The sequence below is a fragment of the Scylla paramamosain genome, chromosome 30 (assembly GCF_035594125.1).
Source record: "Scylla paramamosain isolate STU-SP2022 chromosome 30, ASM3559412v1, whole genome shotgun sequence".
Taxonomy (NCBI): Eukaryota; Metazoa; Arthropoda; class Malacostraca; order Decapoda; family Portunidae; genus Scylla; species Scylla paramamosain.
In genome coordinates, this window is record NC_087180.1 from 17,726,615 (window position 1) to 17,754,114 (window position 27,500).

General features: G+C 42.9%; 1 protein-coding gene across 4 annotated transcripts in view; it reads right to left on the minus strand.

Annotated features, from left to right (window-relative positions):
* LOC135115952 (uncharacterized) overlaps positions 1–17,083 on the minus strand; it is an 85,669-nt gene extending 68,586 nt beyond the window's left edge. Inside the window, exons 1-6 of one of the 4 annotated variants that reach the window (XM_064033099.1) lie at positions 16,717–17,083; positions 12,779–13,130; positions 12,376–12,489; positions 11,936–12,113; positions 10,696–10,763; positions 9,324–10,548 (exon numbers count right to left, since the gene is read on the minus strand). In XM_064033099.1, the coding sequence (XP_063889169.1) occupies positions 10,489–10,548; positions 10,696–10,763; positions 11,936–12,113; positions 12,376–12,489; positions 12,779–13,108 (750 nt within the window). In that variant the 5' untranslated portion in view covers positions 13,109–13,130; positions 16,717–17,083 and the 3' untranslated portion in view covers positions 9,324–10,488. Of the gene's footprint in view, positions 1–9,323; positions 10,549–10,695; positions 10,764–11,935; positions 12,114–12,375; positions 12,490–12,778; positions 13,131–16,716 lie in introns of those variants that run through there. The other 3 variants (XM_064033101.1, XM_064033100.1, XM_064033102.1) reach the window with 3 other exon arrangements.
* Positions 17,084–27,500: the final 10,417 nt, after the last annotated feature.

Genomic DNA, 27,500 nt, shown 5'->3' on the forward strand with positions numbered 1-27,500 from the left:
ACAACAACAACTACTACTACTACTACTACTACTACTACTACTAACAGGGGTGACAGTAACTAACGTATGTAGAGTATAAAGTAATAATGAAATAAGATCAAAATTAACAACAGCTTCTACCACCACCACCACCACCACCACCCACCAACAGAAATAACAATAACCAACGTATATAAAGATAAAAACTATCCATTTATATTTCCCCTATTGACATTTGACTATAGGTACTTTTTTTTTTATCCTCCTAGGCAACATTTTTTCCCCGGTCCATTTATTTTTAACCCAGTGACTCTCTCTCCGTTTGTCCAAGTAAATAAAATAAACAAAGAACACGATGGGATTTTAAACATCAACAAAATCATTTCAACTTAACGAACTGAGAGTAAGACACGCGCTGTTCCTCGCTGCTTTAATCTGATGCAGTTAAACTCGATAACTTGTAGAGGGAAACTTGCCAGAGGAGGAACTTTGCACATACACCAGAAGGGAACTTACAAGATGCGTGAGGGCAGCTGGCGGGGTCACGGGAGCGCTGGCGGGATGGGGAAGACAGAGAGGGGGAGAAAGTTTTGCTCGTATCAGTGTTTTAGAGGTGAACTGTTATATAGAAGGTTAGAGGGGTAGACTCTCTCTCTCTCTCTCTCTCTCCTCTCTCTCTCTCTCTCCTCTCTCTCTCTCTCTCTCTCTCTCTCTCTGGTAATGTGTTATTTTTGCGACTAGAGTGTGTGGTGCCTTCATGTTTTGCTAGATATGTTGGCGTGATGGTGGTGGTGGTGGTGGTGGTGGTAGTGGTGGTGGTGATGAGAGATGCAGTGAAGGAAGTCAAGGAAACGCACGAAACACAAAGCAACAAATAAAATGCACACCTTTTTACACACACACATACACACACACACACACACACACACACACACACACACACACACACACACACACACACACACACACACACACACGCACACACAGTTATACGTACGTAGTAGTAGTAGTAGTAGGAGTAACATAAGGAAAATGTTCGTGCTGCAGAACCAAATGCCAGAGGTCCAACACGAATAGTGAAGTTAAGGGAGATATGTCAAGTCGCCAGGACCTCCACGCAGGATGAGCCGCCCCCGCCTGTGTGGTAGAGGCGGACTCAAGCCAACACAGACACAGGGGCGCTGCATCACAGGGAAGGTGGAATTAATGGGACAAAACCCTGTATTTCTAAAGCCTTGTGGTTCTCATTACTGGATTTGAAAGGTTATACATGAGATTAATCAGTTTGTTGTTGGTGTTTTTTCGCGTTGATGATAAAGAATCCTTGCTAAATTATAACTTAATTCATGAAAACGTCATTCAAAACCCTGAATAACTTCCACTATAGCTTATTAGATTCAGAAGCCCCTCTTGGTTTCATTAGGTATTTGAAAAGAAAGCAGGTAACACTGAAACAATAAATGAAAATCAAAACACATGAACTAACATCATGAACGTAATAACACCAAAATAAGTAAATAAAAACTCCTTCAAAACATACCATATAACGAAGGTGGCACGGAAGTTTCATGGAAAGGATAAAACTCATTTGAAGAAAGCTGTTATAAAAGAAAGGAGAAAAAAATTGCCTTGTACCCAACAAAACTCAGCGCGAATCTCGAACGTAACTTAAGAAGGGCAAAAGGGAAAAAGGCGGCGTTGAGAGTCAATAAAAACAGAATGTGAGGAAACAAGAGACGCAGAGGAGACACGGCAAAGATTTAAAGGAAAAAGAACCTAAAATAAAGAAGAAAGAGAGGAGAAAAAGAAAAAAGAAAAGTACTAATGCAGAAGTTCCTAAAATCATAAAAACACATAAGAGACACAACGAACAATAAATCAAACCACGGAAGATAAAAAAAAAAAATAGAGAAAAGATAAAAGACTAAAGAGAGAAACACTAATGGAGGACTTACCAAACAAAAGAAAAAAACAAAAACACACCAAAAACCACATCAGTAATATAACAAAACTACCAAGCAAATTATTAAATACCACAAGCCGAGCCGAGGGAAACTTAACGACAATAATCAGCGAGGGGAAAAAAAAGAAAAGGAGAGAAAAAGTTTACTTCAGGCAACTAAAAACAAAAATACGATCTAACGAGGTACAAACACAGACACAGAGACAGCGGAGGAGGGAAAGCCGGTGCATGGAGGACAGTGGATGAACGAGATGAAGGAAAGGTGAAAGGAGGTGGAGGGAGGTGGATAAGATGAATACGTGAAGGTGGAGGAAGGTGATTTTCTTCTTATTTTCCTTCCTCTCCCTTCTTCTTTTTTTTTTCCTTGGCTTTTATCTATATCGACCTATTTTCTCATTTTCTTTTTGTTCTCTTCTACACTTACCTTTTCTTCTTTGTTTTATTCTTTGCTTCCCTTTATACCCACTTTTTATTCATTTTTGTCCTCTCCCTTGTCTTTCTTTACATCTACCTTTTCTTCTTCCTCCTCCTCTTCTCCTCAGCCTTCATCTGTACCTGTGTCTTCTTCCTCCTCTTAATCCCTTCCCTCAATACCTATCTCCTTCTTCTTCCCGGCTTTTTCATGCTACCCATCTCTCCCCTTCACCTTCACCTGGCCTCACTTACCTTTCCCTCCACGCCGCTCCCTCGTAACACACTCAGGTGTTCATCAAAGTGTCCATTAATTGTCACCTGCAAACCATCACTCACCTGGGCATCATTGATCACCTGCATGTTATTAGTCAAATGGATATTATTAATTACCTTGAAATTAATAGGTGAAAATGCCATTAAGTATTTCGTTATAATTTAGGATGGAAAGTGAGGGACTATTTTGCGTGAAAGCTGACTTGTATCTCTCTCTCTCTCTCTCTCTCTCTCTCTCCTCTCTCTCTCTCTCTCTCTCTCTCTCTCTCTCTCTCTCTCTCTCTCTCTCTCTCTCTCCTTCAGAAGTGAATCTACAGAAGGCTCGGAAGGAAAATGAGTAGGAAACGCCACTAAATATTCGGTTACCTTAATTTACTAAGAAAACGGGGAATTATTTTGCATGGGAAACGGACCTGTACATTTATATCCCCTTCAGAGCAAATTTACGGAAAACTTGGGAGGAAATGAATAGAAAACGGCATTAAATATTCCGTCGTAGCATTAATTTACTAAGAAAACGGAGAATTATTTTGCATGGGGAACACTTATTTCCACCTTCAGCAGATTTACGAAAGATTTGTACATTTTTTTTCCCCTTCAGGAGCAAATTTACGGAAGACTTGGGGAGGGAACTTGGCAATCAGACGCGGGGAGAAGAACATTCCCGCGACAAGAAACAGAGAGTCTCGAGGAGAAGCTCTGAGTTGAGGAGAACTTTTCTTTACTGATCTTCAAGTTTAAATGTGGATCCTGAAGACTTACATTCCTTTCGTTTCAACTTAGAATTCTCAGCAACGAACTCCTCCTCCGCCGGCAGTGAAAGAGAGAGAGAGGGAGAGGGGGAGAGGAGGGGTGGGGGAGTAAAGAAAGGTTTTTGCTTCTCCAGGAAAGTCCAGATTTAACGCGTGTTTCGGTAACTCCTCAACGACGATGTATCCCGCTATTATTAACCCGCGCGAGGCAGAGTATCGCAGTCTTGGGTGTTCCGCGAGGCTGCCGCTGTGCTGGTGGTGATGGTGGTTGATGATGGCTACTCATTCCTGCTTTCTCTTTAGTCTTCACTGCTTGACTTTTGTGTTTCAGAGAGAGAGAGAGAGAGAGAGAGAGAGAATTATATTACAGGTTCATAAGCGAAGGAAGTGGGAGGTAACAACAGACTGAAGTGGAAATAGTTGTATATTATATTTATCATCTAAACCACCTTTCTCCGTCACTCGTCTAGTCTCCTTGGCCAACAGGAGAACAAACACCAATAACGTTAAACATGTCACCAAACAACAACAAGTAAGTCAGTAAGTAACCGTGAAACCAAACCGGATCTTGTCAACAACACCTGAATCCTGTCCTGCCCCGCTTCCCTCCCCCGCCCTGCCCCCTGCTGCCCATGACGCCGCTGAGCCTCTGCAGACAAGGCGACGCTAAAAGGGAGCAGCACTAAGCCAACGCACACGGTCCAGCTCACACAACTTTCCGGGCCATCCACGCAGCGGCCGCCAGGTCCTGCCCCCTCCCCCCAGTCCCCCGTGCAGGGCGTGTAGTCTTAAGGGTGTAGGTTTAATGGTGAAACTTTTATCTCTCGTGCGGAGGTGCTCGCAGGGACACGCCCTTGCGCAAGACTCTTATTCAATTACGCTGGACATACGCACCGTCACAGCCTCCCTGAAGCCATTACTAGCGCGCCAGGTCTGCTGTAGGTTGTAGTGGGTTAAGATGACTGTTTTTCCTGGTTTTCCTAATATCCACAACCTGCAGACTAAGAGGATGTGAGTAGAGCATAATTACAGAGGACTTACGCCCCCCAACAGCCTCCCTGAAGCCGTTACTAGCGTGCAGGTCTGCTGTACGTTAAGGTGGCTCGGTTTTACTTCCTTTCTCTAATACTCAGGACCTGTAGACTATGAGGGCGTGAGTGGTACATCTTTTCCTCACGTTATATAAATTTTTTCTCCCCCTGTAGTGGTCCAGCCCGAGAGGCATTACGTAAGAGTAAGTTTTAAAAGTGCAAGGAAAGGCGGCGTGAAAATATGAATAGAGGAGCGTGTGGGGGGTGAGAGTAGGTCTTCCGTGCACTCCTACCTCAGAGTGACGCGGTGCTTCTCTTTATGGTGCGAGGACTCGAGGGCTGGGTCGTCTGCCGCGCCTTGTGTACATGCTCTGAGGACGCGGAGCCAGGCTTTACGAGGGCCTCTCTGTACCTCTCGCTCCTCTCTTCTTGTCTCTACCAGGCCCACACATCTCCCGCTCCTTCCCGCTCTCACCCGCCCTCCTCCGCCGCAGGATTGAGGTACTGAAACATCTTCCGCCTCTTGCATCCCTAGCGTGTCTTGGAGGGCGTGCAGCAAGGCACTGACGCCACCAAGGCTCCGTGTTTTGTAGGCTTCCTTTTATTTCATTCCCTCGTGCGCCGCGTCTCTGCTACGCTACGGGAGTCGCCTCAGATCTTGGCTAAATGAAAGAGGCGAGTGTTAGGCCGTGCAATTATTTGAAATTTGTCAGGAAAAGCGAGTCTATTAACGGGAAAATAGGGACTTACCGGGTTTTCATTACTGGAACAGAGAACATCGTCCTGAGCTAGAGGGAATTATGTTATCAGTAAGCCATTGGAGGTCGCTCGGCGGGGTGCTCGCGTCCCTACCGCCCCCACCCCCGCGCCTCGCCACATCCAGGGCGGTGACATTACCCCGGGTCTGATACTTCCTGGAATGGCTGCATCCCGCGACCCTACCTTACCCCGCGTCGCGCTCCGATATTGGCTAAGATCAAATTTGCATAACACTTCATTTTGTGGTAATCTGTGCTGCTCCTTCGCCCCGTGTGCTTCCTTTCCCCGGGGCTGTGAGGGCTGGGGAGGGGAGGGGCGGGGGAGGGTGGCGGGGAGTGGGGGAGGGATACGGGAGCAATAGGCAGGCGGCGGGAATCGTCTCTGCACCCCAATCGCGGCGAAGACCCGAAAATGAGGTGCTTGGCGTTAGGACGAGAGAGAGAGAGAGAGAGAGAGAGAGAGAGAGAGAGAGAGAGAGAGAGAGAGAGAGGAAGGGAGAGAGAGAGAAGCCATCGACGATCCGTGACCCACCACCGGAGCCGAGCCGCGCCCACCACACTTGATGACCGCGGTCTGTCGTTAGTGTCAGCCTGTGAAATATTACGACCATTTTGCGGGTTATTAAGGACCTGGCTGTTGCACCACGGAATTCCCTCGTATACCACATACACACACACACACACACACACACACACACACACACACACAGAGACACACACACATACAAGCCAAACTACTCACAACTATTCTCAAACACTACCACAGCCACTCCTACCCTGTAGCTACGCCATCAGAAGCCTGTCTATTGCTTCAGGAGGTGGAGGAGTGGAGCGGCGCCCTGACATCCGGATAAGACAAGGCGGGTCCGGTGTGGGTAGCGGCAGTGTCCGGAGGTGAGTTAGGGCAGCATAAAGGCGGCTGTAATGTCGGTCTTAATGTGACCTCCCCGTTCATATGAGGTAGAGAGAGAGAGAGAGAGAGAGAGAGAGAGAGAGAGAGAGAGAGTGGGGGGGAGGGGACAGTAGAGCCATCCCGTACTTCCCCTCCTCCTCCTCCTCCTCCTCCTCCCCTTCCTGCTGGTTTCTGCTTCTGCTAATGCCTCTTGTTCCTCATAGTTGTTCAGGATGACGAGGCATGTGCAGTGTTTGCTGGTCTAACGGCTTGTTTGTGTGTGTGTGTGTGTGTGTGTGTGTGTGTGTGTGTGTGTGTGTGTGTCCCAGTATCACCTTTCATTGCCCAGAGTAACGCATACAGGTTAACGATTCCTGACGATCCAACGCAGCCAGGGACATAAACACACTAAAAATCCATATTCAGAAACGCTTAGCTCTCTCACCACGACTATTTTTGAAGGCCACAGAGATGATTAGCCGAGCCCTCAAAGGTGTTTCTCCTGCTAATGACGTAGAAAACTTGTTAATCTGTCACTAGAACCATACAAACACCCTTAAAAACCCGTATCACTTCACCTAGAGCCTTCTGAACGTACTGGACATGCGACGCAGTTTTACAGAATATACGACTATAGCACTAAGAATCTATGACACTTAGCTAAGAACCCAAGTGGCTTTGCTTAACACCGCAGGACCTCACCCGGGATCTCACAAGGCCCTCTAGAAGCACCAAAGACCTCCACACCTCCTGCAGGCCGCCTCTCTGCCCTGCTTTGAGGATTCACGTCATGAGGAAGCTAACGGTGTCATGAGTCTGAGGGTAGTGTGGTGGCGGGGTGAGAGGCCTCCAGGTGTCCCGGTTCGAGGTTACAGAGGCGAGATGGCAGTGTCTTGAGGGACAGCATGGTGATGGGATTGTGTTAGTGGTGGTGGTGGTGGTGGTGTGGTAGTAGTAGTAGTAGTAGTAGTAGTAGTAGTAGTAGTAGTAGTAGTAGTAGTAGTAGTAGTAATAATAGATTTGTTGTTGTTGTTGTTGTTGGTGGTGGTGGTGGTGGTGGTAGTGGTGATGTTATATTGTGGTTGGGTGTTGCTGCTGTTCTTGTTCTTTTACCATCATTACTATTATCGTCTATCATTATCATTTAAGAACATAAGAACATAAGAAATAAGGGAAGCTGCAAGAAGCGACCAGTGGTTGGGTGGATGAGTCTGTAGGTCAGTGGATAATGGATGGATGGATGAGTGGATTATCTATCACTGTTAGGTTTGCGTGCTGACCATAATAAGAGGTTGTGTGTGTGTGTGTGTGTGTGTGTGTGTGTGTGTTAGTGGAGTGGTGGCGTGACAGCCTCTGGTCAGTCTGAAGCCAGGTGGAGGCAGGTGGCGAGGCTGGTCAGGTGAAGGAGACATCCATTTGGTCTTCCTTCATTACCAAGATGATGAAGAGCGGCAGGCGTTTCATTATTGCTCTCTCTCTCTCTCTCTCTCTCTCTCTCCTCTCTCTCTCTCTCTCTCTCTCTCTCTCTCTCTCGGTCTCCTAATCGGTGTGCGTGTGTGAGTTTGTGCGTGTCTCAAGGTACCCTGAGCAATTCATCACTAAAACTTGATTAACTCACAAAGCTACTCACAGTTTCTCACCGCAGTCCACGTCGAGAGTGAAAAGTGACGAGGCAGGCGGCGGAAGGGTGGAGGAAATCCTGCAGGAGGCGTGTGGAGTGACGCGGAGACGAGGCAAGGCGAGGAGAGGGGGGACACATTCAGAAACGCTTTGCTCTCTCACCACTGTTTTCAAAGGCCACAGAGATGATTAGCCGGGTTCTCAAGAGCGTTTCTCCTGTGAATAGTGTAGAAATCTTGTTAATTTGCCACTAGAACCGTAAAAACACCTTTGAAAACGTGTCACTTCAACTAGTAGAACCTTTTCAATGTAGTGGACGTGCGGCGCAATGGTGTTTCAAAATACGGGACAGAGTGGGAGGCCGCGGGTGGGGAGCCTGGCCGCGGGAGGAGAGCCTGGCCGGGTGTTCTCCATGGACCACGGCATAGCATTGTCTTGAGGGAACAGGTCACTCACTGGCTCTGGCGGACGCATTAGCGGTGCCGAATAGTTTCTTCTTACTGCTCATAAAGTCCGCTAGGCAACCTTTGTTCGGTGAGTCGCCAAAAATAAGCGAGAACCGTTTTCTGTATTCTTACCACCACGGCTAATTTCATCATTACGAACAATTTAACCTAAGCTGATCTAAAGAAAATAATAATAATTCATTCTATTCCAAAAAGCAGGAAGAAAAACGAGTATTAATTTTATCTGAGACATAAAGTAAAGACACAAAAAAAAGGTTCGGAGGTTGGCTTGGAGCTTTCACCCGCGGCTCGCCAGCAAAGGACGAGTAAAAGGTTTCCCAAATGCCGTGGAGGAGCCTCTGGCAAACAAATTTCAACATAAAAGAGAAGGGCTGAGTGGCGCTACGGTGGACACGTGTGATATTAAGTAGTGTGTCGTGCAGGAGCCGCCTCGGTGACACGGCCGCGGGTGACGGGGAGAGGAGCGTGGAGGGACAGTGGCAGGGAGGAAGACTGGGACCTTAGCTCTCTCCAACGCTGTGAGAGAGGGAGGGAGAGAGAAGCTTAGAGAAGCAGAGGCAGGGAGCAGAGGGACCTTATCACTGGATTCTATAAGTCAGGGGAGGTGAAAATGGTGGTGGTGGTGGTGGTGGTGATGATGGTGATGGTGGGGAAATCCCTGAAGCTGTGATGGGAGACTATTCAGAAATAAATATGTGTTTTTTGTCTTTATTTCCACCACTACTGCGTTCCATAGCTCAAAATAGGTGAGGTGGTGGTGGTGGTGGTGGTAGTGGTAATGGGGAAAGCCAGACATCGCACACAAAACCAAAGTTAGTCGTGCTGACTAACTTTTCTTAGTAAAACCCATGGGGTCTAGAACGAGTGGCAGCATTAGTCACAGTGACTAACATAATGTTAGTCAATTTGTGACTAACTGAGCACTCAACCTGAGTATGGTCTTACTCAAATATATCTGACTAATGCCTTCGTACTGTTCACTGCTTCTACTAACCACATTAGTAAAGTGGATCATAGGTTAGTCAATTAAATGACTAATTAGTTAGTCTTTCTTAGGCAGATGATGAATCATTAGTACCTTTACTACTAGCAGCTAGCTACTGCTGTCTCAAGGTTAGGGAAAGAATAGGTAATAAATTCAATATATTTATATACAATTAAATGTTCCCTCCATTTCATTGCATTAAAAAAATAAAATAAAAAAAATAAACACTATAATTTTTATCATATATATAGTATAATATGCTTTTCACTTGAACATTTAACAGAAAGCTCCCCTCAAAACTGTAATGATATATAAAACAGATGTAAAAAATAAACTCCATTAGTAACACTTCATCCTAGCATGAGAAAAAAAAAAAAGCAACACAAAAACAACCTGTTTTGACAAGCCATTAAGTAAATAATACACATTTGTGAGTATTAATCACTAAAACTTGCAATGTGGAAAAGAAAGTAAGCATCTCTTAAGATATGAATATTAAACCTTCCTCCCATTCATAAACTAAAGGAAAAAATATGTAAGTAAAGTTAACATAAATTAGATGTAAGAGTTACAGACCCTGTAAAGAATAATTAATTAGTCCACTGCTAATAATTATATCACAGTACTTTTATGAAACTTAGGGAAACAACCAGTGCAAAAATAGACATTTAACCTTATTTGTACAAGCTTTTAACCCAGATCATATCCATATGTCACCATTAATCCTATAAAGCCACACAAAAAAAGAAAATGAGTATTTCTATGGGATGTACTAACTAAACAAATCTACAGAAATGCTCAGAACAGTAATAAAGAAGCTTCACGTATCACTTGCAATAACATAGAGAAATAAAAAAAAAAGGTAAAAAATGCATAAAAAAAAATAAATAAAAATATATGCATCATATGGTACATGAAGAATACTTCCCAATTTGGAGAGAGAGAGAGAGAGAGAGAGAGAGAGAGAGAGAGAGAGAGAGAGAGAGAGAGAGAGAGAGAGAGAGAGAGAGAGAGAGAGAGAGAGAGAGAGAGAGAGAGAGAGAGAGAGAGAGAGAGAGAGAGAGAGAGAGAGAGAGAGAGAGAGAGAGAGAGAGAGAGAGAGGCATTATGTGTGGAGTTGAATATATTTGGAAGCAGATTTATGCATTTTTGTAGCTCAATTCTGTCTTTACTTCATTGAGTTTTACAAGTAGAGATCTTGTTTTTGAAGTGTTACCTTTGTCATACTTGATACCTAAGAGATGGGATGTTGTGAAACGGAGGAAATGTTCACAATTTTTTGGGTGTTCAATATTAAACACATAAAGCCCTGCTACCAATGAGACTACAGCCATAGAAATACATGTTGGTTCAGCTACAGGTGCACCATCAAATACACACTAGACTGCCCTGTTCTTAGTTCTTCTTCTGGTACCTTAAGGAAGAAATAATAGTGTAAACATTAATAACATTTTGACATTAAAATAAAATTTATATGTAGATGTATATCTTAAGTTGATAATATATTCAGAAATTTCAATATATACACACCACTCTAAAATCAAAGGTACTGAAATTTAACCTTAGTAAAAATGGAGTCTTTCCTTTCTCCAAGCAGGTGAAGTAACCCCAATATAACTAAGCAAGCATCTGGTGCAAATAAATAAATATATAAATAAATATGATAATAAGTAAATCAAATAAACAAAAGAAAATTAACTGTGTAAGGAAAAAGTGAAGATATGGTCACATCCAATAGGACAGTCCACTAATTTGAGTACCAATCTTTTAAAAGTCTCCTGTAATTATTGCTTTATCACATAAGAATTAACAAAAATAAAGCTCCTCGATGGTTCTACTAATTATATGAATGACAAGCATTTTGATTGAATGCTCAGAACGACCAGTATACTAATGATTTTTGTCCTTTGTGTCACAGCAGCAAATCTTTTGTACAAGTATGCGGTTATGTTTTTTTACTTGAGACACTATTTGGGTAATATCATAATGCAGTAATGCTTCGTCTAGCAAGTCCACGTAAGAATACGATGAGTACTGATCGAAAAAAAAAAAAAAAAAAAAGAAAGAAAGAAAACCCCAGCCGAACCTACATGCCCCGACATAACGCACTGATGTTCCAAACTCTCGATTCTTCTCATCATATCCACCAAAACGGTGTGAGAAGTCGTGAACTTCATCACAACCATGGAAGAAACCTTTATCAGACTGTTTGCACTTGCGCTAGTGCCGGCAAAGGTGACTCCAAGAATTCTATCTCCACACAAATTAGTGACCTGTCTTATTGGACTGCAAGGGAAGAGGATGCAGCTAACATTTCTAAAAAGATTGATAATACTTACATTTTAAATTTCAAATTGGACAGCCTATTGGGTTTATTTACACTAGAAATAATGTCTTTCCTTACGAGAGAGAGAGAGAGAGAGAGAGAGAGAGAGAGAGAGAGAGAGAGAGAGAGAGAGAGAGAGAGAGAGAGAGAGAGAGAGAGAGAGAGAGATGCTTTACACCTATTAAAATCTTTAGCATCACTTATGCTGCAAACAATTATTTAGCCATAGCACTCAGCCAAAAATTTGATAGAAGAGCAGGAATTTGACAATTAAATGAGTACCTTTATAGAAATTGGTGCAAGCATTACAGTTAGATAGATCATGCTTAATACAATGTTTGGTTTTTGCATGCAGCATAGTTTCATGAATACTAGGCTTATAAAAGTGAAAGATGCATTGCTAATGATGAAAAGATACATATATTAAATTGCTACCAGCTACTGAAATGAACAAGTTGAACTAGACATTACTCACATTGACTTTCATCGTGGTCATAGAGTTCAAGTAAGGTTTCCATATACAGAGGAACTGCTTTTCTTTTTTTGAGAATGGCAATTATTGGGAGCCTATATTTCTCCAGCCCTTTCAAAACTGCTACTCTTGGGTCTGGTTCATCCGCTTGTGGTTCTAATCTCAGGAACTCCTTGATTATCTGTAAAGATATAAGCATCAAATAATTATAAGTGAAGGTTACAGAGATGAGCATCTGCAATAACTGTACTTAGTTATGAGTGCTTATCTCCCGTCACTGAGGCCTTTGAGCCTGAGAGGGAGAATGGAAGTACCAGTAGTTAAATATCAATTACCTACTATAAAATATAAATAGCTATATACATTATAGCCCTACAAATAAAGTTGACAATTAGTAACAATATGTAGCAAAATCCATAAAGTGTACATATATACACACTTACGCCCTCAAAAGTCTGAATCCACAAGTACAAGTTCAGGATTTCTGCTACAAGAATGTTCCCATAGATTATTTTTTTGCGTCTCTCAGAGAGTGTCAACTGCATGAGGCGTTCAGCCTGAGGAAAATCATTAAAGAAAAATTAGTTTTCATAAGTTGACTGTCCCGCCAGCCTCCCTCTCTCCCTCATATATATATATATATATATATATATATATATATATATATATATATATATATATATATATATATATATATATATATATATATACGAGCATAATTTTTCAGTGGCTATCCACCAGTACCATTGAAATTGCTTACATAAGAGCAGGTATTTTCAAACAACACCAGTAAAGAAGTCTCTGAAATATAAAAAAAGATAAATCAAGCGTACAAATATCACATACCTTATCTAACTCGGGATCTTTCTTCATCCAATGTAGAGCAAGCCACTGTCTATGTCTCTCTAATGACTCATCATCTTCTGAATGGGGCCTTGGTGGGAGGTAAGCCTTTACTCCATACATCAGTGGAAATGTAGTCTCTTTTGGCACTATGCAAGGGATCTTCTTTTTCCTTGACGTCACCTCAGTCACTGAGGAATCCTGCCTCTTTCTTGAATTCTGAAACTTGCGCTGGATGCGCAGTTTCCACTGCAGCTGCAATTCATGCTCCTCGAGATCACTGTTTCTCAGGATGGCAGGAAATGATGTCAAAACAGCATTTGCCATATTCATATACTGTTCTGATGTTGGATAGCTGAAATATGATAATGATAATAATAATAACAATAATAATAATAATAATAATAATAATAATAATAATAATAATAATAATAATAATAATAATAATAACATATTATTAATAATAATGTCACAATACCTTGATATATAATAATGATGCTAACAATAATAATGATAATATCAATCTAGCTAACTATATAGATGGCTTAACTCCTTTTATTATATTATTATTACTATTATTATTATTATTATTATTATTATTATTATTGTTCTTCTTAACAATCACCTAATTGTGCTTTTGTCCAAGTGAAATTGGCAGATAGTGGGTACACTATCTGAATAGTACACTCAAAGGTGGTTTCACACCTATCAGTGCCGTATTAGTATCGTTATTGGTTTAGTGTCAGTGATATCCATGTCGCTTTCGTGACGTCTATGCACACATATCCTTCCAGACGTGGAGTTGGCTATGATTGTCATAATTCTTGATGAAGAGCAAGATGCTTGCTTAACAAAAAATAAAGAAAAGAAAAGTGGGTACATGAAACGTGGAAGAAAAAGAGAAACTGAAGGAGATTTTGCTACTCTGTACGAGGAATTAATTAATGATGAAACAAAAATTTTCCAGTACTTAAGAATGTCCAAAAATTGTTTTGATGACATTGCTCAGTGATGTGTGGTGTGGTGTGGTATGGTGTGGTGTGTTATGATGTGGTGTGGTGTGATGTGGTGTGTTGTGGTAAGTATAATGTACAATGTGATTAATTACATCAATTAAAAAGAGTATTTATCACCATTTCAATTTCTTCTATTTTATTTCAAACACTTGTCCGACATCCGTGAAAATTTTTAAAATACCAGTGACGACGATATTCCATTTCACAGAACGGAGACGTAACAATCACTTCAGTCAAAACACGGTACTTCGCCGGACGTGTGTAAATGCTTCCGCTGAATTCCAAAATGATGAATTTTTTTTTTTACTGACACTGAAGCACTGAACAGCATGGAACGAATACGGCACTGATGTGTGTGAAGCGACCTTAACCCGTATCCCTCTGGAGGCATATTCCCGAAGTCTGGTAATGTTTCGGCCCATTTACTCTTGTAGCGGTTAGGTTAGGTTAGATTAAGTTACGTATAGGTAATTTTGTGCGAGAATCTCAATGAGACTATTTTAGAGAGAATCCTACTGTTAGTTTTGGAGCTACAGTCTAAGTGTCCATACAGGCTGGCGGATGACTCCTTCCAGACTTCAGGAATATGCATTCTGGCCCTTCACAAGAATTGACATCAGATCCCAGTATGAACACAGGCGGTGCATCCCATGTTCTTTTTTCCCTCTTCTCATTGCCTTCCCATTATATAAATAAATAGATAAATAAATAAATATATATATATATATATATATATATATATATATATATATATATATATATATATATATATATATATATATATATATATATATATATATATATATAACACTCAACATCCCTACATGCAACAAAACTTACCAAAACACACTCAAAATACACTCAAAACATCCAAAACACAACTAAAACACATCACAACACCCCAAAATACCCACTACACTCACCTAAACACAACCAGATATTGAATATTCACTCAAAACACCCCGTAACATCTAAAAACATCCAAATAACCCACCCCAACCACGCTAAATTTATCCAAAACACACTCAAAGCACCCCAATATACCTAAAACTCATCAAAACACACTCAAAATATTTAAAACACCCAAAATACACTACAACACCCCAAAACTCATCAAACACACCCAAAACACACTTAAAGCACCACTCAACACCACAAACACGCCCTTAAAGACCCAAAACTACTTGCACACAATCAAATACACCTCAAAAGACCCGACACACACACCCAAACTCACCGAAACACTTAAAACAGAAAATAAACCCAAAACAAACTCACTACACCTCAATATAACCCCAAACACACCCATAACACACAAAAACATCCCACAATATACTCAAAACACCCCACACGACTCAAACCACTTACAATATAACTAAAAACATCCTAAACCACATTTAAAACACCCAAAATTCACCCAAACACAATGATAACAACAAATATACACCCAAAACACACCTAAACACCACCAAAACACACTCTAAACACCCCACAACATTCCTACATACATCCTAAACATGTAAAACACCTAAAACACACCAAATGTTACAGAGAACTGCAGCACAGCAAGGGAAACTAAGCTAAATATTGTTTACCTGTTTTGCCTCCTCCTCCATTTCTTTTTATTTCTTCCTTCTCCTCTTTCATTTCTCTTATTTTCTTCCTTCTACTACAACTATCTACACGCCTGACTTTAGAAACAGCTGGAAACACTTGGAAAACACTGGAAATTACGGTAAATATTGAGGAGACACTGGAGCAGACCGAGTCCCGAATCCTTGATGACGTCACAGGCAAGATGCCGGCGCCCCGCTGCCATACGTACGTAGCGTATTTCATTTTGAAATTGACCCATAGAAAAAATGAAGCTAGGCTCGAATGCATTATATATTCTGACTTGACAATTACTTGAATTAATATTCACAATATCAAAACACCTCCAGTCTCAGTAGTTATAAAGAAATATTATGTGAAATATGGAAAAAGTGTTGGAAATTTTGACACCATTAAAAACACTGAAAAGTCCACCTATTCCACTTTACACTGGTAACAAAACATTTTAAAAAATCTGAACTATTTTTTAAAATAATGCACACTTAGTTACAAGCTACAATAAAAAAATAAAGAAGCTAAAAAATGACAAAAACACCACTTTCAACGGGACAAAAAGCCTATTCAAATTCCACATACTTAACTCAACAGGAACGCAACATACTTTAAAAATCATAAACGATTTTTTGAAGCAATAAAATCTTCATTAAAGCCTCAAATAAAAAAGCCAAAAACCAGGCTGGGTAAATTTCACCGTACAAACTACCCCTTATTTAAATAAAAAACAACACCAGATTCAGCACATTTACTTAACTGAAGCAAGAAAAACACTTCAAAAGCAACGAAATATTTTTAGAAACCATAAAATCTTACTATACAAGCCAAATAAATTAATTCAGAAAAATTGAAAAAAATATTGGAACCAACAAGCCGGAACAGGTGCCAGTCCATCATGGCGGCCCTCGGGGGCGACCTCAGTGGGGGAGCCGGCGGCCATGTTGCCTTATTTATTCCTATATAACACCAAAACCAGGCAATGACGGATATATCTGACTAGCGGATATGAAGGCTAGGCATGTGGATCCATCTTGTGATATGTTAGGCTTACAATAAGTGAGAGACGAGGCAAATAATGGCTAATAACACAGCTGAAGGCTTGTTTACATATTGGCGAACATTAAATATTTGAATAAATTTCCAACTCTTTCCAGACTCAGACGTAAACAAAACCTAAATATAAATAATTAACCCCTAAAAAAACTAAATAATGAATAATGAATCCTAAATAAACGAATACAAGACACTACAGGGAGGATTAGGGTGTTGTGAAGGCAGTAAGGCTGACTGAGGAGAGACTGGCCCCGCTGGACTCACCTTACGTACTCGTGCCTCTCTGGTGATGCTTGACGGTGCTTGGTGCAGGAAGAAGGTGTCGGGAAGACGGAAACACTGGTTAATAGAGCGTGTAGGGCAAGATTGACCAGTGCTGACCAAAACACTGCAGCCAGCCAGCCGCTCGCCGTGGTAACTCCCCAGCGCCACCTGTCACTGCTCCATCACCCACCCACACACCTTACGTACTCGTGCCTCTCTGGTGATGCTTGACGGTGCTTGGTGCAGGAAGAAGGTGTCGGGAAGACGGAAATACTGGTTAATAGAGCGTGTAGGGCAAGATTGACCAGTGCTGACCAAAACACTGCAGCCAGCCAGCCGCTCGCCGTGGTAACTCCCCAGCGCCACCTGTCACTGATCCAACACCCACCCACCCACCCACACACACACACACACACACAAAAGTTGACATGCTATCAAATAATATGTCAAATAATATAAATAGCCTCACTTCCTGACTCTCCTTTTCCCACTCCACCCCCGATAAGTGATTATGAACGCAATCTTCACTCAGTGCGGCACCGTGTCACCGCAGCAAACACGAACCAGGGCAGAATAGGCTCAACTGAAATGCTCCTACTCTCTCTCTCTCTCTCTCTCTCTCTCTCTCTCTCCTCACGACTGTTTTTCAAAGCTATAAAGATGATTATCAGGGTTTTCAATGGTGTTTCTCCTGTTATTAATGTAGAAATGTTGTTAATCTGTCACTAAAACCGTAAGACCTGTGCAACTACTGACAGAGAGAGAGAGAGAGATAACTAGCAATAACACACACACCAGTGCATTTATAAACCTTCAAATTTCCCGCACTTTTTCAATGCCTAGGAAGGAGGGAGCGCGAGAGGTAAGACGAGATATCCTACAAAGCCTAACATTTTCCCAAATATTACAGGACGGAGGGCAGATTTTCCTTTATGTTTTACTGACGTTCTACAAAAAAATAAATAACTAAATTACCATCGAACAAAGAAACAAGGGACAAAACATAAATAAACAATAGAAAAAATATTAAAACAGAAGAAAAACAACCACCAAAGAAATAAACTAATGTCACGTACAGATGTGTGTGCGCCCTCCCGCACAATCCTGCCCTCGTTAATCTGAGAGCGCAGGCTGCCGTTATTACAGACACAGAAGAATAAGCGACGCCTTTCTACCGCTATGAGGAATCAATGGCCCCCTCTCCCTCTCTCTCACCCCACCTTCAGGTATTCCCAGATTGCCATAGCCCTCGCCGCCCCGCCATCCCATTTGCCGCGGCGCCACATGCCCGGAGATACGTTTTGCATCCAGACGCCAAGAAAACATCCCATTCACAAAATATCGGGGAGTTTGCGTGCCGCGTAACGAGCTTCACCTTCCTGCTGCCTCTCGACTTCCTCTGAAATTAGACAATTTTCACGCGGCCAGAATACTAAGCGGCGGGCTCTTGGAAGGGGGCGCCGTGATGAGGGTGCTAGTGGTGGTGGTGGTGGTGGTGGTGCTACTGGTGCCCTGCAGAAGCTCTCCAGGAAATGCTACATCCACCCGTGGCCTCCTTCTTCCACTTCTTCCATCTCTCCCACTGTTGAGGGCTCGTGGCTGCAATGACCCGCCTTCTGCTGCTGTTGTGGGGAGTTAAAGAAAACCACTTGTATGTTGTCCTTTCCCTGTGTGTTTTCCTTCAGGCGTGTATGTGCCCTTGACGTTTCCAACAAAAGCAGAGGTAACGTGTGTGTGTGTGTGTGTGTGTGTGTGTGTGTGTGTGTGTGTGTGTGTATGTGTGTGGAGATCTACTCTACCAAATTAAATGCAGGAAACACCATTTCAATATTCAGCAAAATCTTTAATTATTCAAACGCATAACTACATTCATCAGAACCCATCAGCCCCATCACAGTCCGTCACTCCCGTCACCACCCATCACTCCCAGCCACCAGTGGTCGCCTCGCCTCCGCCACCCACACCTGTCACTAACATTCATTTGATAAACGAATACAATGAGCTCGTGGGGACAAGAACAGTCTATGGGTAATAACATGCATACAGAAGAACATAACAGTGTTCTTGTATATAATATTTGCATATATGTTACCACGACTGCCCGCTCACTCACACAACTGGCTTATGCATTCAGTAAGGTATAAAAAAGTTAATCTGTGTTTATTAAGAAGCCGCACACTGTCATACTGTTGTTTTCGTTATCATTGGTGTGTCTCGATGGAGTAGAGAAGCAGCCTGGCGGTGTAGCTTTGTGAGGTGCGTACAGAGGGGCGGCAGGGTGACAGGTATAGTAGAGTACACGACTCCACGAAGGATTCCTCAGCTGACGATGTAAGTAAACCAATTCTGCGTCTGTTTTCCTCAATTTTATTTATTTATTTATTTTTTGTTTTGTTTTGTTTATCGTATATAATGATGCAGTCAATGGTTATCATTAAAACACTTTCCAGCGCTATTCCTTCTATTTTCAATGTTAGGTTAATAGCTTTTCTCATTTGACCGTGGAAAATTGCCGCTCATTGCGGGAAAGCGGCTGAATCTAGACCGACAGAGTGGTTCCGCGGCTCGGGGGGCAATTCAGCTGCGCCCGGCTGCATTTCGCTCCCGCCTGCACATTCTCAGCTAAAACCTGCCGCGAATTGCCCCGTGTAAACCCGCTTTAACCTGAACTAACCCAACCTACTATGAAATTCACTACCATATAATTCCCGTTCTTTTCCTTCCCATTTGTGAGGCAGCGGACGACACTGTGGGTGGCGGCGCCTCGGGGGATTGACCAGGCAGGCTGAGTCAGTTCCGTCCCCGGCGAGGCCCTGGCCACCCTCACCCCTTCGTCCCGTCCTCCTGACTGTGCCACAGACACCACCCACCACCTGGCCACGTTCTTCCTGCCTCGCGGCGGGTCCAATTGAGAGGCTGTGGCCCGTGTAAATACCTGGCGCCCGCCAAGGAGGAGTGAAGAATTTTCATTCCTTTGTTCCCGCTGCAGGTATTTCCCGGCAGTGGCTCGTGTGGCTCACGGCATTTCTCTCCCAGCCTGAGCCTCCCACTGTTACCTTGCAGGGATTGGCTGTGCTTTATTTTTTTAAGTCAGAAGGACTCTGGCCTAGGACGACAAAAAAAAAAAAAATGTATAAAAAGGTCCACTGAGGGCGCCAGTTTCCAAAAAGTATAGTATGAAAAGGATTATCCAAAATTTGAGAAGTGTGTGGAAAGCTCCTCCTTGAAGCAGTTCAAGCCAAAGGTGCGAGGACACCGAGAATCAGGCAGGGAGGTCTAGAGTTCACCAGTTCGCTGCAAACGGTTCAGCTAATACACTTTAATATGGTGCGTGCGTGAAAACTAAAAGACATCGCGCCGTCTGCCGTCCGCACATCATGGTGCTCTGACTTCATTATCACCAGGAAGCAAGAGGCATCACTGGCATCACACCCTGCCCCACAAATCTCACTGCAGCGCGTCTCCTCCCCAACACAGTCTTGCTCCTGTCGCCGTGACGCGAGACTGAAGCTTTTGTTTGGGTAATGGATGTGTCTGGCGGTGCTATTGACAAGCGCGTCAAGACACAGGGTTCACTTGACCAAGGGTGAGGCGCGTTGTACTCCTGCAGGGATCAAAGCGTCCCTCTGCTCGCTGTCTGCCGGGATAATATTGACCGGAGGGGCGTCATGTTGACCCGCACACTCTTTTTTGCAAGAAAGTCGTGATAGCTGTTGTGAAGAGATCGCGTTCACTTGTATGCTCCTTTAATAATGAATTACTCACCGACTGGACAAACAAACGAACCCAAAGTATCGCCAAGGGTGTCTCTTTGACTACGGGTTTTCTCTTTTCTCTTTAGTGTTGAGTCTCCGTGTTGAGAAGTGATGTGGTGGTGATAGCGATGACCCCGAGAAGAGCAAACACTGCAGGAAACCCCGCGGCAGAGATTGCATGATAACTCTATTACAAAAATTCTGAGGGAGAGAAAAAGAGAAAGAGAAAGAAAGAAGAAAAGCGGATTTATTTATTTATTTTTATTTTATTCTCTCTCTCTCTCTCTCTCTCTCTCTCTCTCTCTCTCTCTCTCTCTCTCTCTCTCTCTCTCTCTCTCTCTCTCTCTCTCTCTCTCTCTCTCTCTCTCTCTCTCTCTCTCTCTCTCTCTCTCTCTCTCTCTCTACTGACGAGGGAATGACGAGCTGCCATGTAGTTGCGAAAATGTCAAGGAAATTATGTCAAAAATTACACTTCATAACAAGTTAATGTTTTACTCGAATTTGCCATTAGTCTGAAAATTAGCAAGGAATCAAAGAAAATAAAATGACAGTCGTTCTCTTTTCCTTTCTTTTTTCCGTTGGAGAAAGAAGGACATTTTCAATAAAGAGAGACATGAACCGCACATAAACAACCATTAATTGAATATTGACAAGTATAAATCTCACATAGACAGACTTCAGCTGAATGGACAGGCATAAATTCTATACAAACAGGTAGAAAATTAATAATGGACAGACATGCATGGGTAAAAGCAAGCATGAATTGAATATACACAAGCATAAATCCCCCGAGATAGGCAAGAATAGGGAACAGACAGACGTGCATCTGATACAAACAGCCATGAACACAGGACCACGAATCAGGAAAAAGTTTATGGTCACGCATCCCGTACAGACAAATAAGACTCGAGATACCAATAGTGCAAAAGGACCAACCATTCCACAACAAGATAGAATTACTAGCTCACTCAAGGAACAAGAGAAGGCATGAATTGTAAACAGACAGACGTGCATCTAATACAGGCAGCCAAGAACATGAAACCTTTAAGACAAATAAGACTCGAGATACCAACAGTGCAAAAGGACCAGTCATTCCACAGCAAGATAAAGTTACTGGCTCACTCAAGGAACAAGAGAAGGCATGAATTGTAAACAGACAGACGTGCATCTAATACAGACAGCCAAGAACATGAAACCTTTAACCCTTTGATTGCTATTTGGCACACCTTATTCTCATCGCATACTAGTCGAGAAATTTCTTTTTGCTCTACAGGTGTCTTTAAGCATAGTATAGACTAAACGCAGGAAAGATTTTGTTTTTCCTCTTTCATTTCCTGCATGTACTTGTAAACATCGTGTATAGTGTCTTTAGTGGTGTGAATTGTAAAGATTTACGTAACTCGAGAAACAAACAACAACAAAATCCACAACAAGATCAAGTTAGTTTCTCTCAAGGAACGTGAGAAGGCAGGAAATCTACATAGACAGCCATGGACACAAATAAAAACACTAACTAATCAGGGATCCCATACAGACAAACGACTCGAGAAATCAACAAATCCTGAACAAAAACAAACTGTCTCACTGGAGGAACAAAATAAGACAGAAATTCAAGTATAAATACACCCTTGAACTATATAAACAAAACAAGACTTAATAAACCAACAACACAAAAACCAACACAGCCAAAACAACACAAAAAAAACAGGTACACTCAAATAACAAAAGATCAGAGTGTACAGAAGACAAGCAAGCACAGTTTGAACACGTGCCTAAGATGCCTCACTGACGTGTCCTCACAATGGCTCTATTCCCTTGCTTATTTTTCCTGTCGTGCGTCACCGAGGATGTGGCGAGACTGTAAAAGCCAGACTGTTATGAACCTGTCTGTTGCGTGTTGAAGCCGGCAGGTCATTGGGGCAGGAGGAGCAGAAGGAGGAGGAGGAGGAGGAGGAGGAGTGTAGCTCGGTGTCGATCTCCTCCTTGTCTGAATATTAAAACAACTTTTCAGGCGAGTTCACAATAGAAACTGGACTAAACGCGATATCAGGTGTGTTATCAGCTATGAGAGAGAGAGAGAGAGAGAGAGTTAAGGAGCATATTTATATCACAATTTCCGCAAAGTACTTGTGAATTATTGCAGATTTCTTTCACGTTTACGTATAAAGTTCCTGATCTGATTTCACATGCATGATCGCGAGAGAAAATGAGAGAGAATGTCACTGTGCATTAGAGACTGAGTGACTGAATCGACAAACAAACATTGAGTGGTTGAATAGGCGAACAGAAGAGACTGAGAGCTGTAATCGACAAACTAGAGAGATTGAGTGTTTGAATCGATAAACTAGCAGTATATTGAGTGTTTGAATCGATAAACTAGAGTTATTAAGTATTTGAATCGACAAAGTAAAGAGGCTGGCGGTTTGAATCGACAAATTAAAGAGATTGAACGGCTGCATCAACAAACAAGGCACTTTCTCCCGCTCCTCTCACACCTACAATTGACTCGAAACACCGCTGCATGAGACAGAGCCTTTGGGAAGCACCGCCTCGATCACACTCGCCCATTTTATAAAGGAGAGTTCACGGGACCAAAAAGTAACTTAACCCGCAGTAAAATTGTATCTCCCAGCGCTCCGGGTCCACGCGCCGGATTATCTCGGCTATAAAAAAAAAGGCTCCATTAATGAGGGCTGAGAGTTAATTAACTGATCCGGTGAAAGGGAAAAATAGGATGGAGTAGGAGGGAGGAAGGAGAGGAGAGGGAGGTGAGGGAGGCGAGGGAGGCTTCTGTGTGTGTCTCTAGCTGTGTGTGTGTGTAACCTTTCTCGTGTGTGTGTGTGTGTCTGTTCCAGGGTTTTTAGCAGCACATCACACACATCACCTCTTTAGTTAAGTGTGTGTTGTTGCCTGCTCGCCACATCAAGGAAGCATTTGGCCAGAAGGAAATATCTCTTAGTTATTTCTCCCCGAACGCTTCTTGCCTCTTTCTTGCTTGTTTTCTTTTTTCGTGTTTGTTTCTCTCTCTCTCTCTCTCTCTCTCTCTCTCTCTCTCTCTCTCTCTCTCTCTCTCTCTCTCTCTCTCTCGGCAGTTCTGAGTCCTTGCCCGCGGTATTGCTCTTATTTCTTGTTGTTTGCTTGGTTCGTTTGCTATATATCGTGTTTTTCTCTTATTTTCTTCTTTACTTGCCTTCCGTTTTTTTTTTTTTTTTTTTTTTGTCAGACTCATTTTGTGCTTCTACGTTTTCTTTGCATCAGACGTAGGTGTTTGCGTGCGTGGCGGTCACTGATTTAGAAATTAGATGCTAGGTAAACTAAGCAACACACACACAACACACACACACACACACACACACACGCTGGTCTTAACTGGCGGCGAATGGCAGGGCATCTCTAAAGAACAAGTTGACTTACGAAAACACAAAGCACTCGTCCTAAACCGCCCCAAAGTCCCGCCCCACCCCGCCATTTAACCCTCACCCCGCCCCGCCCCGCACCTGCTGATTGCTGCACGTGGAATTTGCAGCCAGGTAATTAGCATCGCCAAGATAATTAACAGTTTCAAGGTGATTAGTGACTGTATAAACTAACCAGACCAACATAATTTCGGGTTCTCGGTTAATTAACTTCCTCATTACACTTGTAAATTGTACTTTAATCATAGTCGGAAGTGCCTACACCTGTCCCCTTGATGAGTGTACCTGAAGACGCCCCATTATGGACTGTACATGAATCCCTAGGGCTCAGGTGTAATAATAATTAGATACACCAGAGTTTTACCTGGTATTGTATCTCTATTGGCTAGCTCTTACGATCTCTGTCTATCCTCTTAGTGTGATGCTGAACTCAGTAGAGGATTGAAGACTGAAGGAAACGTAAGTGGAAGTGTATATAGACTTTTAACTGTGACTCTCTATTGCTTCGCTCTTAAAATCATCTTATTGTGGGTTTTTCTCGTGCCCAAGTCAGAGGGTCAGACAGTGGCGGTGCTTTCAGTGCTGTATTACATTCCTTCCTTCCTCCTCCTCCTCCTCCTCCTCCTCCTCCCACGTCCACTGTTTCATAATTCACCCTCGTGTTTTATTGTGCCAGAACGGAGAGCTGAATAAGATGGTTTGGTATGTTCTTATGACGTAGTTTCTCTCTCTCTCTCTCTCTCTCTCTCTCTCTCTCTCTCTCTCTCTCTCTCTCTCTCTCTCTCTCGTCACCGCCTGCAGTCGTAATATCTGGCGCAGCATCAGCAGGCCGCGGTGTGAATGGCGCGTGTCCTTCGTGTGAGCGATATCATGCAAGTTCAGCGGCAAACTTTCATATACAAACGTGATGCCTTTGTTCCGACCCGCGAGTTACACATTTCTCTCTCGCTAACACGGACGCTTTCCTTCTCCCACAACTTCGCTTTGCACGGTATTAAGTCGGTTTTTACCTCACTTTTCGGCTTGAATGGTGCAGTGTATTAAGTTTGGGTTCTAAACGTCACGTCTTTCCCCAGAACAGAAGCCGGAGTCGCCAGTAAGAGAGTGGGAGGGTAGGCGTGTCTCCGCTGTTCACTCAGAGATCGTAACCATCCCACCATCACCACCTCTAGTGCTTCGAGTTTATGGCTAGTATTCAGAAACACTGATCTCTCACCACGACTGTTTTCCAAGGCCACAGAGATGATTAGCCGGGTTCTCAAGACTGTTCCTCCTGTTATTAATGTAGAAATGTTGTTAATCTCTCACTAGAACCATTAAAACATCCTTAAAAACCCGTGTGACTTCAACTATAGCCATTTGAAGGTACGGAAGGTGCGGTGCAGATGCGTTTCAGAATATCTTACGCTTCCCGCACGTGTGGTCCCAGAGGAGGTCCTAAGTGGTGAATACTAGTTAATCAGTCACTTACAGGCACCGGGCGCTCCTCCTTCCTCTTTCCTGTAGAAGAAAACTCAAAGGGGAAGTTTCGTTGAAGTAAAGGTCGCCTCGGACGCTCTAAAAGCTCTCTCTCTCTCTCTCTCTCTCTCTCTCTCTCTTGGTGTTCTTACATTTAAAGTTTTCAGCTTTGACTCTTACGACTCTTACCAGGAATTAGTTGAAAAGAAAATGTGGGGACGTCAGTGCCACGTACAGGAGTGCTCCCCCCCTCCACCCCCCGCGCCTCGCCTCGCCTCGCCTCGTCCTCGCCAGGGGTCGTCAGGGGTCGTCACAGGTGCACCGGGATGAGCGCGCCTTTCATGTAAACATCCCGTGAAGGTACAAAGAGAAGTGGAATTGTAATTATAATTTCGTCGTGTACACACTGCGGGTTGTGGAGCGAGGCAGGCGAGGCGAGGTGAGGCAGGCCAGGCGCGGCACACGAGAGAACGCCCTGGTTTGTTCTGGCTGTGTTCCCTGATGACGGTGTGTGTGTGTGTGTGTGTGTGTAGGTAGGTGGTAAGGGGACCGAGGCAATTAGAAAAAAAAGAAGTGCTTGATTAGTTTTATTTATTTACAAAACATCTGAATTAAAACAAACAAGGATGTCTAATCTATTCAAAACCGCTGGAATAAACCAAACAAAACTGACTAAACTATTCAAAGCTGCTGAAGTAAAGCACTCATATTCACCTTAATCAACCCAAACAATTGAATGAAAGTAGACAAAACTGACTCATCTATTCAAAACAGATAAATTAACACACACACACACACACACACACACACACTTATTTTTAATCTACTCAAGACAGTTAATTAAACCAAACAAATTCCTCTAAGTAATGAACGTGAGATGACCGGAAGAGTTAACAAATCGTGATCGAACAGGTGAACTAATGAATCACAGGTAGAAGCTGAGATAATGAACTTGAGAGCTGACAAATCGTGGTAATTGAACAGATGAAATTAACAAATCCCAGGTAACGATGAGAGAACCTAAGATAATGAACGTGAGCTCTTAACAAATCGCAATAATTGAACAGGTAAAATTAGTAACAGGTAGCAACAGAAGCTGAGGTACTGAACGTGAGGCGAACGTACGAACTAACAAACTCTATCATTAAACAGGTGAATCTAATCTATAAATCACAGGTAACAATGAGAGAAGCTGAGGTAATGACCGTGGGAACTTAATAATCGTACTCATTGAACAGGTGGATCTAGTGACAGGTAACAATATAAATTACAGAACCTCATCCACCTCATCCATCCACCAGTAGCCCTGTATGTGGATGAATGGGTGACGCTTAACACGTTCACTACTAAACTAAGAAAGGGTCAGGTGAGATGAACAGAGCGCAAGGAACAGGTGAGAATGACAGGTAGGAAGAAGATGGGAAGGGGTTAGAATATAAGGTAGACTGTTCTGTTAATTCTCGATGCATTTTTCTTTTTTTTTTCTTTTTTTTCTTGTTATTTTCTCCGTTGCCTTGTTATTTAGTTGGAATTCCGTTTTGTACCTGCACGCTTCCCTCTGCCAGTAGTCCTCAGGTAGGTGAAGTGTGTCAGATGTGTGTGCGCGCGCGTGTTGTTTATCTGGCACACCTGTCAATAGGGAGCCATCAGCAGGTGGTTAATGGCCTGCCTCGCAATAAAGCAGCCAGCCACTCCCTGACGACCACCTGCAATGCCAAAATAAAAAGGTAAAAAAACACATTTCACACTGGCAGTTTCAAGCATCATATCACCTCACAACACCTCTCGCCCTCCCTTCCTGCACCACCTTACTGCCTCCCTCTCCCTCTCCCTCTCCCTTCCTCTCTCCTATCTCTCCCTCCTCCTCCCACGCATCTGCTCCTTCCTATCTCTTCCCAGCATTCCTCTCTCACTCTCTCCTTCCTTTCGTCTTTCCTCTTTCCCTTTATCTATTTCTCCTTCCTCTCTCTCTCTTCTCCCAATCATCCAGCCACTTCCCCGTCCATCTTTTCTCATTTTCTTCCATTACTAGTCTTTATCTTTTTTTCCCTGCACATGTATTTTTTTTTTTCTTCACTCAAGTTTCTCCCCTTCTCTTCTCACTTTTTACCCTTCCTTATTTAAATTTTCCCCTCTCTCATTTTTACTTCCTCTC